General features: G+C 40.1%; 1 protein-coding gene across 2 annotated transcripts in view; it reads right to left on the reverse strand.

The window, feature by feature from the left end:
• The window catches only part of BOD1L1 (biorientation of chromosomes in cell division 1 like 1), a 61,114-nt gene that overhangs the window by 17,725 nt on the left and 32,892 nt on the right, over positions 1-10,497 (reverse strand). For both annotated transcript variants that reach the window (XM_051830063.3, XM_051830055.3), the window contains exons 11-15: positions 9,722-9,786; positions 7,875-7,959; positions 3,764-3,789; positions 2,528-2,588; positions 1,185-1,255 (exon numbers count right to left, since the gene is read on the reverse strand). In XM_051830063.3, coding sequence (XP_051686023.1) covers positions 1,185-1,255; positions 2,528-2,588; positions 3,764-3,789; positions 7,875-7,959; positions 9,722-9,786 — 308 coding nt within the window. The remainder of the gene's footprint in view (positions 1-1,184; positions 1,256-2,527; positions 2,589-3,763; positions 3,790-7,874; positions 7,960-9,721; positions 9,787-10,497) is intronic.

Here is a 10,497-nt window from a genome sequence, read left to right on the forward strand (position 1 = left end):
TCCATATGAGGGCCATTTCAGTCCGGGCTGCTCCACTTCTGATGTAGCTCCCTGTTAATGTGCCTGGGAAACCATTGGGAAATGGCTCAAGTGCTTGGGCTGTTGCTACCCACTCTGCCAAGCTGTGGCCATTATGGAGTGAATCATCAGATGGAAGATTCTCTCTCTGTCTGTCCCTCCCTAACTGCATTTCAAGTCAATGAATCAATCTTAAACTCAAAAGCGGCCGGCGCCGTGGCTCAATAGGCTAATCCTCCGCCTGCGACGCCAGCACACCGGGTTCTAGTCCTGGTCGGGGTGCCGGATTGTGTCCTGGTTGCCCCTCTTCCAGTCCAGCTCTCTGCTGTGGCCCGGGAGTGCAGTGGAGGATGGCCCAAGTGCTTGGGCCCTGCACCCCATGGGAGACCAGGAGAAGCACCTGGCTCCTGGCTTCGGATCAGCGCGGTGCGCCGGCTGCAGCGCGGTGGCTGCAGTGGCCATTGGAGGGTGAACCAATGGTAAAGGAAGACCTTTCTCTCTGTCTCTCTCTCTCATTGTCCACTCTGCCTGTCAAAAACAAAAACAAAAACTCAAAAGCAAAGGCAGTACATGGAAAAACATTTTGATTTACAACATGGATACTTCCAAGTAACTCTAGAACCTTCTAAATTACCTAAACATCACAAGAGCTTAAGCAGGTATAAGTGATATGCAGACCCTTTATTTTTCCTTTTAATGATTTATATAAAGAAGTCATCTCTTTTTAAAACTTTTCTTTGTTTACAGGTGAAAATATTATGGATAATATATGAAAATGCTTGTGTTTTCTATGACAATGTACCTCTTCATTAATTGCTACACTGACAACAAAAGTCACTGTGCACTTATTCCCCATGTAGGACCTCTGTCCTTAATGAGTTGTACTATGAGAATTAACTGCAAAACTTGTTCTCAAACAGTACTTTTTATGTTGTGTGTGTCGGGGTGGGTATAAACTGTTGAAATCTTTACTTAGTATAGAGTTGGTCTTCTGTATATAAAGTTAATTAAAAATGAATCTTAATGAAGAATGGGATGGAAGAGGGAGTAGGAGTTGGGACAGGAGTGGGGGTGGGAAGGTGGGTATGCGGGGAAGAACCACTATATTCCTAAAGTTGTACCTATGAAATTTGCATTCATTAAATAAAAGTTTTTAATAAATGTACCTCTTTAGGACTTGCTTCAACACTGTGACTTCTCATGGCTTCGGTGTTGTCTTTTCTACTACAGGATGCCTCTGAGTAGTACATAAAAAAAAGAAAAGAGAGAAAAAGAAAATATTCTTTCATTCCATGCTTACTTTAGGGGTGTGTAGGTAGGGATGACAGACAGTAATTTTAAGTACCAGTAATGTGCCAGGGACTACAGTATATAGTTCACAAAATAAATTTTGATGGGGTACTCCCAACAACACTGTCAGGTCAGTTCTGTTTTTATACATTAATAAATGGGACTTCAAGGAGGGAAGAAACATGTGCTGGGTCATAACACTGGCTTTTACATAGCAGACTTCAAGGCCCCTTCCCCTAACACAAATAGTAATACAGCATTAAGAAACATCCAAGGAAGGCAATGAAACACATATTACAATCATCAGATTAACAAGCACTCACAAGTCTAACAAACACCAAATATGGGAGAAGGAGTGCAGTGACAATTAGTACGTCACTTGGGAACAATCTGGCACAACGGGTAAAGCTGAAGATGCATGATTTTACATCTAGAGATACAGACACACTATACATGTACTTAACTGGGAAAAGCTATAAATACTCTAAATGTTTACCAATACAAGGAGCAAAAAGTAGTAACGGTGGTATATTCACACAACAGATACTAAACACTAATTAAAATAAAATGACTAGAATTATAGAAATCAATAGGACAAATTTCAGAACATATGTGATATGATACAAATTACCTGAAACAGGCAACATAATGCTACATACTGTTTATGGAACTGTATGTAACAAATGCAGAATAGGGCTTCCCTTTGGAGTGGCATAAAAGGCAAACTTCTGCATTCTGTTTGAGAACAGAATTATCTGTCTGGCACTGGCAGCCTGAACAGGTCCGTGGAATGAGACCAGACTCCTAAGAGAAGGCCCACAAAATGCAATGTCCCCAAGCTACCATATTGAGTCAACCTGTCAGAAGTTAACACACATGACAGTGGAACACACAGCACTGAACTTCTACCTTTTTATGGTACAAACCACTGGGGACTATGTTTTGTGTTTGTACTGGATTGAGTCCACTGTAAGGATTCTAGCAAAGTTGTAGTAGATATTTAAGGCAAGGAGATACAAACAAGCTGTATGGCTTTGAACATGTCACCAAGTCTCACTCAATTTTAGTTTCACTATACATGTCATGCTATTAACATTCACTCTACTGGGTTATGAAAATTTGTGAAGTAATTAGTGTAAGGCCTGTCACACCAAAGGCACTCAACAAATGATTAATTATAGCTAATATTAAAATTACTGCTCTGAAATAATTAACTTACCTCCTTTGTTGTAAGATCTACTATGCGTATCTTCGTTTGTTCTTAAGCCTGAATTTTTGACCTAAATATACAATATAAAGGGTTATTTATGGATAGTCTCACAAAAAGCTTAAAGGTAGGGGGAAAAAAGCAGTATTCATAATCTGACTGTGCAAATGCCAAAAAAAAAAACTGAGTATATGTTCTTTTTCATTTCACCCAGGGGCTCAAGAGCATAGGACATCTTCCTTTTGAAAAAATTTCAGTTTAACCAAGTATCATTACACTGTAATGAATAATCTTGTCTTTAAAATGGTTATGGTGAAAGACTAACAAGAGAAAAATTTTCTGAATTCTATGAATTAGTTCTTTTTTTGATTGATTGATTTATTTGAAAGTCAGAATTACACAGACAGAGAAGGAGAGGCAGAGAGAGAGAGGGGGTCTTCCATCTGTTGGTTAACTCCCCAGTTGCCACAATTGCTGGAGCTGCGCCGATCTGAAGCCAGGAGCCAGGAGCCAGGAGCTTCTTCTGGGTCTCCCAGGCAGGTGCAGGGGCCCAAGGACTTGGGCCATCTTCCACTGCTTTCCAAGACCACAGCAGAGAGCTGGATTGGAAGTTGAGCGGCCGGGTCTCGAACCAGCAACCGTATGGGATGCCGGCATGGCAGGCGGCAGCTTCACCCGCTACACCAAGTGCTGGCCCCATATGAATTCCTTTCTTATCTAAAGAGCTTTCATGATTTTATTTTGTTATGAAACTTCCTGCTTGACAAATCTTGTTAATCTAACTTTTTTCTTTAAACTGATGTGAATGTCTCAAAATATCCTCCAATATTCTAAGTCCTAGCTACAGAATTTTGCACGTATTTGTAGAGGAGGGCTGTGCTCATCCTGGGCAAATGCAGCTGCTGCAACACTCAGGGAAAGGAAGCGGGATGAACCAGATTGTAGAGCTCAGCCCCACTTAATATCTTCTATAATGTATTGTAGGGCAAGCCTGAACCACATCAAGGGGTTTTCTCTTCCTTGTTGTTTGGCAGACTATATATGAGTTTCCAGTTACAAAATGGGGTGGTTCCATGAGGTGAGGTAAGCACTCCGATCCCACAGTTGCCTTACAGTAAGCAAAGCCCATCTGATTCCTCCAGTAAACACCAGGAAGTCTATGCCTGCTTGTGATTTGCAAGTGTTTCACAAGCATTCACTACCACCAAACAACATTCAACAACAAAATCAAAACCATTAGTTACTTACATTAAGTGATTCACTCTGTAGTTCAGCTGTTGAAAAAGAAAAAAATAAGACATAAGGAAACACTATTGTTTCTGAACTGCAGAGAAACAATCTAGAGATTTTTCAGGATATTTAAATAACATTAGTTAACTACTTAAGTGGCCTAGCTGCCTTTCTGAATTATAAAATTCTGACTATTTTCTAAAATCTGTGTTCTGTTATACTACCAAAAAAAGAGAAATTGACAGTGTCTATATTTTTAGACTAATGGCAGCAGTCCATTAAGTTACCACAGTGATTAACTATGTTGGTGATCTGAAACTTAGAAAAAAGGTGTAGATCTTAAGATAGCTGTTAAGCTGCAGTATGACACTGGTTCATTTAGAAATAATGCCATCAAATGAAGTTAGATCCTATCCCCTCAAACAGCAATGGTCTGTTTATGTTCTCTGGAAACTTGAAGTACAGGGTCTACTGTTTCTACTCAACAATGACAGAACACACATTTTTCTTTTAAACAACTTCCTTTTACGTAAGTAGATTTCTTACTGAATTGTACCTAAACATACCAAAGCAGTCTGAAATGTAACTATGGGAACAAAGGACTTTGGAATCCAAAAGTGTTACCTCTTGACAATTAACAAATGAGAAATTAATAATCTGTACTATGAAACATACATACACATTTTAACTAATGCATCTGTCCAAGCTTCGGATCAATTAGTCATCTTTAGAGTCTCTCCTGTCAGCATAAAAGACTTACCGTTTTGGTGTGGTCTTCCAGAACCATCTGATCCTTTTACCTACAAGGCTCTTGAGGTCATTTCAGTTGACTCTGTCTCAGAAGGTTCCCAACTGCTACCCCATAATCTCCTGAGATAGTCATGGGTCAGGATTTATATATAATACTCCTTGAATTTGATTGTGCTACACCTCTACTGCCCTTCTCTTCCCCTTGTCCACCTAAATGCATTTCTATTGATTCTTCAATATTTAGCTCTGAGCAACAGGGGTTATCAAAATTCAAAATTTGATATTCCAATTCCTTTTTTCTGGAAATGCTTAGGCAAACACACAAAATGATATATACAGAAGTTTATTGCAGCTCTAATAATAACACAAAACTGGAGACTACTACAAGATCTAAAACTGGAAAATGTGTTATAAAGTACTATTTAGCTAACAAGGAGAGAGAAAGAGAGAGATACTGGTTTAGCAAACACAAGTTTTCTTCCAGGTGCTACCCAGGGGCTGATCCCCATAGACATATATGTATCATAAAAGACACATCTTTTATTATAGCACCAAACTCATCTGCAAGTCCATCTCAGTGAGGGATGTATTTCCATTTTGATTTTTCCTAGTACTCTGTAAGTATATGGCTTAATGTTTGTCAGGAGACTAATTTAATGAGCCAAACTGACTATAGAAGACATGAAAGCTGGCTTCCTGGCTGTTTCTCCAAGAGCCCACGCTGTGGTATAGGACACTACATGGTTCCAGGAACAGAGACCTTGAATTAATTAAAGTAAACCTGCAAAGTATATTCTTCTTGTCACTGTACTTCAGTGTGGACACATATACCTAAGCTAAATCAACGGTAGGTCTCAAGATTTTGGCCAGAAATGATATGATAAAGCTACTTTCCTAAAAGCCACAAATGAGAAAGTAATCACTTGTGTGGGGGGACAATGGGTTTCTGGGGCTGGCACTGTGGCACAGAGGGTTACTGCTGCCTGTGACACTGGCTTCCCATACAACTACTGGTTTGAGAGTCAGCTGTTCCAGTTCTGATCCAGCTCGCTGCTAATGTGCCTGTTACCCACGTGGAAGATATGGATGCAGTTCTAGGCTCCTGGCTTCAGCCTGGCCCAACCCTGGCTGTTGTGACCATTTGGGGAGTGAACCACCGAATGGAAGATCTCTCTCTCCCTCTCTCTCTGTAAATTTGACCTTCAAACAAATCTATACTAAAAGAAAGAAACTAAGCTTCTACTATATGGATCACTGGGGATATCAGTATGTTTTTGGATTATGCTTTATCTGTATTTTTAATTTTGTGAATTATGAAATTCCCCTTTAAGCAAATATTTATAGATTTTGTTATCTGCAAACAAAATCATCTTGATTGCATGAACCTGACTTGTATGAACATTTCAATTTTTTTTTTTTTTTTTCTGACAGGCAGAGTGGACAGTGAGAGAGAGAGACAGGGAGAAAGGTCTTCCTTTGCCATTGGTTTATCCTCCAATGGCCGCCGCGGCCGGTGCACTGTGGCCGGCGCACCGCACTGATCCGAAGCCAGGAGCCAGGTGCCTCTCCTGGTCTCCCATGGGGTGCAAGGCCCAAGCACTTGGGCCATCCTCCACTGCACTCCCGGGCCACAGCAGAGAGCTGGACTAGAAGAGGGGCAACCGGGACAGAATTTGGCGCCCCGACCAGGACTAGAACCCAGTGTGCTGGCGCCGCAGGCGGAGCATTAGCCTATTGAGCCGTGGTGCTGGCCTGAACATTTCGATTTTTTAAAACACAAAAAGAACTGGTTAAATTTGGTCATGTACTTAAAATTTTCTAGTACTATTTTTCTTAATGTGTCAATCAGAAGAAAATAAACAATGATTGGAGTACAAACTAGGAACAATTTTCCACTGTTACATTTCTTCTTATTTCCAGTGCCTAATCCAGTGGTCCTCAAAGTGTTTTTCAGCAGGGATCTGCAGGGTTATACTAATGTCATATCAATACCAAGATGGGGCTGGTATTTGGTACAGTGGTTAACACACCATTTAGGACACCTACATCCCATGTCAAGTCCCAGCTCTACTTTGATTCCACCTTCCTGCTAATGTGCTATCTGGAAGGTAGACGGTAATGGCTCAAGTAGTGGGTGCCTGCCACCAATGTGAGAATCCTGGATTGAGTTCAGGGCTCCTGGATTTGGCCTAGCTCAGCCTTAGCTATTTCAGGCATTTGTGCAATGAACGGGTAGATGAAAGATCTCTTTCTTTGCTTTTCAAATAAAACAAACAAATAAATAATTTTAGTTATATAAATATAAAATGCTAATGGGGAAATGTACTGAGGGGTATATAGGAACTTGTTGTAATACCTCACAATTTTTGTTTTGTAAATTTAAAATTAATAATTTAAAATTAAAAAATAATTAAGAAATATTGAGATGTTATGAACTCATGAGTACACAATGGAGTTTTTCAGAGGCCACATTATAAATCTAAAATTAATGAAAAAGCTATTAAAATATAACCAAGTATCTATAATGTTGTATTTTCTTCATATACTTCAAAAAAACAACCAGCAACAGACTAAAATGTGGCAAAAGATATGAGTAACTAGCTGTTTTCTACTAAACCAGACTTAAAAGAGATTTGCAAAAATATAAAACAATGTCACTTTTCATTAATTTTTTTTGTTTTGGAAAATCTAGCTATTTTTCCTGAAAAGTATTTATGTTATCTTACAGTGAGTTAAATATATTGAGTTAATGTTCATTTTTTAACTGTCTTATTTTTAATTTATTATTTGGTAAATGTCCATAGGTACAATCCACGTAACAAAAGCTCTTTGGGATCTTCAGTAATTTTTGAGGGTATAAAGTGGTTCTAAGAGTAAAAAGTTTGAGAGCTGTGGCTTGAATTCATTCTGATATTGAGACTGTCCTTAAAAAATCTGCAGCTGACAATGACAAATGTTGCATAAAGAGACTGAGAGGAGGCTGAACAAGGTAAGAGCAATTTTAGTGCAGCCAGTGGGGCAAAGTGTGAAACTAAGAGCCAAGAGCAAATCCCAAGTGGACACACGGGACGCAGGCGAGCTCTGCCTTTTTGAAAAGAGCCACGATAGTGCCTGGAAGTTGGGGATAGAGCAAGTGTCTGCTCCCAGACACCTTTCTTTGCCACTACTGTTTGGATACATCTGATTTAAACGATTACCCGACATGGAAGTGATTGACACTTAATGAGAAAAAGCATATGTTAAAGTAGTATTCTATCTAAAAGTGAGAAGGATTACTGTACCTGTTTTATTATGAATCTGTTCATGACTTTAAGGTGCAATGCAAAACAAAATACATACAAGGAAAAAGCATTGCAAATTACCACCAAAAGCAGCTTACCTGTTCCACTTAGCTTTCCCTCGCAGGTACTTTCCACTGGTGCTACAATGTTCTGATTTTTCTCTTCTTCTGAAGGCACAAATGTCTAAAAAATCCAAACACCAGGAAAATAAGTTAACTGAAGTTACCATAAAAATGAAAACTAAATCTTTCCTCATATCTTATCTATCACTGGCTTTCCTATTTTTTAAAAATAAAACTCCAACTGAGCACAACACACATGGCTCCTCCTGCTGAGTCCCATTCCCTTGCCAGGTTTAATTCTTCTTCTTTTTTTGAAGATTTATTTATTTTATTTGAAAAGCAGAGTGAGAGAGAGAGAGAGGGAAAGAGAGGGAGAGAGGGAGGGAGGGAGGAAATCTTCTGTTCGTTCACTCCTCAAATGGCCACAATAGCCAGGGCTGGGCCAGGCCGAAGCCAGGAAATTGGAACTCCATCTGGGTCTTCCATACGGGCGGGCGGGGGGGGGGGGAGCACTTGGGCCATCTTAAACTGCTTTTCCAGGTGCATTAGCAAGGAACTGGATCGGAACTGGAGCAGGGGGGACTGGAAGTGGAGCAGCAGGAACTGGAACCGGTGTTCATGGGGGATGCTGGTGTCACAGGCAGATGCTTAACCCACTGCATTACAAGGCTGGCTCCAGGCTTAACTCTTATCACAGTTCTCTTGAACCAACTGCAGCCCCTCTGTCAACATACTGCTCCCTTTGCCTGGAGGCTTTGTTTTTCTTCTAGTAAACTCCTCTACTTTCTTAATTGACTTAACTGTCCTTGCAAGCTCTCCCACCCACCCATTGCTCTTGCTGGGCAAGTTGTACTTCTGTACTACTGCACTGCTCCTAACTCCCAGGCTCACTGCTATCTTGTCATCATATATACAAAAGGTGCCATGAAATCTGCCGGAAAGGAGGCATGGAGGCTAAACTGTGGAAGGCTCACAGGCCAAAACAAGGTTTATTTTAAATGTGATGGGAAGCCACGGGAACTCTGAAGCACAGCAATGACAGCGGACTTGTTTTATGTTTTTAAAGACGACCTGCATGGCTGTATGAATCGCACTCTGGAAGAAGGGCTGCAGCAGAACTAGAATTCTAATGGGATGCTACTCAAGTAGTGGTTTAGATGAGGTGATAGCTGTAGAAACAGATGGATTCATGTATTTTAGAAATGGACACTGTAAGAATTGGCAATGATTAAATGTCAATGATAAGGAGAATCTGAGGGTGATCCTGGGTTTCTAGAATTCAGAAACTGATTTGATAAAGTCATTATTCACAACAGTTACTGAGGTTCTTAGCCCCCCACCACAGGATATAATAACAATAGTAAGAGTCATTAGTACAAGGAAATTAGGAGCTAAAGTATATATATGAGGGAGTTTCAAAAAGTTCATGGAGAATTTGAATATTTTTAAATTTCAGCTGTCCACAAACTTTTAATAAAAATTTTTTTTAAAAAATTATTTATTTGAAGAGGGAGGTGGAGAAACACTATCTACTTTACTTGTGCAATCCCCAAATGCTCAAAATAACTAGATCTGGTCCAGGCCCAAACCAGGAGTTGGCACTCAGTTATGTCTCTTACGTCAGTCATAGGGACCCAAGTATTTGAGCCATTTCCTGCTGCTTCCCAGGGTGTGCATTAGCAGGAAGCTGGGATCAGAAGCAGAGCAGATTCTATAACCCAGGCACTCTGATGCAGGATGCAGGCATTCTAAGCAGTGGTTTACCTACCTGTCCCTCCATGAACTTTTTGAAGCTCTCTTGTATGTGTATAAATACATATGCATACAGAGTGAAATGGTACTTAACCACTTATAGTTCTGTGTAACTGAATTGTCAGCCATACCTCAGTTTCTAAGTTGGTTTTCAGTTCCAATTCTCTCAGAACATTCAGTGGAGACTCTTCCTTGCCTAGTGAAATTCAAACCATTAAAAAAACTTAAGAATTTGCTTGCAAAAAATAAATCCCAAATCAAAATGTAACAGAATATTGTTATCTGGCATGCTATGCCACCTTCCTTTGGTGATTTATTCTGTTGTCAGTAGAAAACAATAAAAAGTAATATGCTAAATAAATAGGATCTGGGTGAAAGATAGGGATCATTTATTTATTTGGGGGAGTGCAACTGTTTCTTGCTTGCACAGCAAGATGGCTGCCTGGAAAGAATGATAAAATACTATTTATGGAGACATCTTATTTCCAAGTATTTTTTTACACTGATCTCCACCAAGCTCATCCCTAGAAGAAAACATTTGGAGTCACTGAGGTACATTCTCAACAAAGAAGGTGACTTACGGAGTTGCTTTATTTGTTTCATGCTGACACAGCAAAATTGACCATAAAGTTTAAAAACTGTAAAGCAGATGAAAAGAAAATGGATTTTTTTCAGGAGGAGATTCAATTCTACGCTGACCCTGCCTTTTCCTTTTTCTTCCCTGTCCTCCCTCCTGTGGCCTTTAGCTTTTCCAGTTTTCTTCACCTGCCCTACATAAACCTCCAAAGAAAAGCTTTCCTTCATTTTTCTGAGCCATCTGCAGGCTTTTTCAGGCACTTTCTTGCTTCTAGATTTGCTCCGAGGGGCAGGGTGTGTGTGTGCGTGTGGCGGGGTGGGGTTGGGATGG

Source organism: Oryctolagus cuniculus, chromosome 2, assembly GCF_051225735.1.
Source record: "Oryctolagus cuniculus isolate XC-2025 breed Fujian yellow rabbit chromosome 2, ASM5122573v1, whole genome shotgun sequence".
NCBI lineage: Eukaryota > Metazoa > Chordata > Mammalia > Lagomorpha > Leporidae > Oryctolagus > Oryctolagus cuniculus.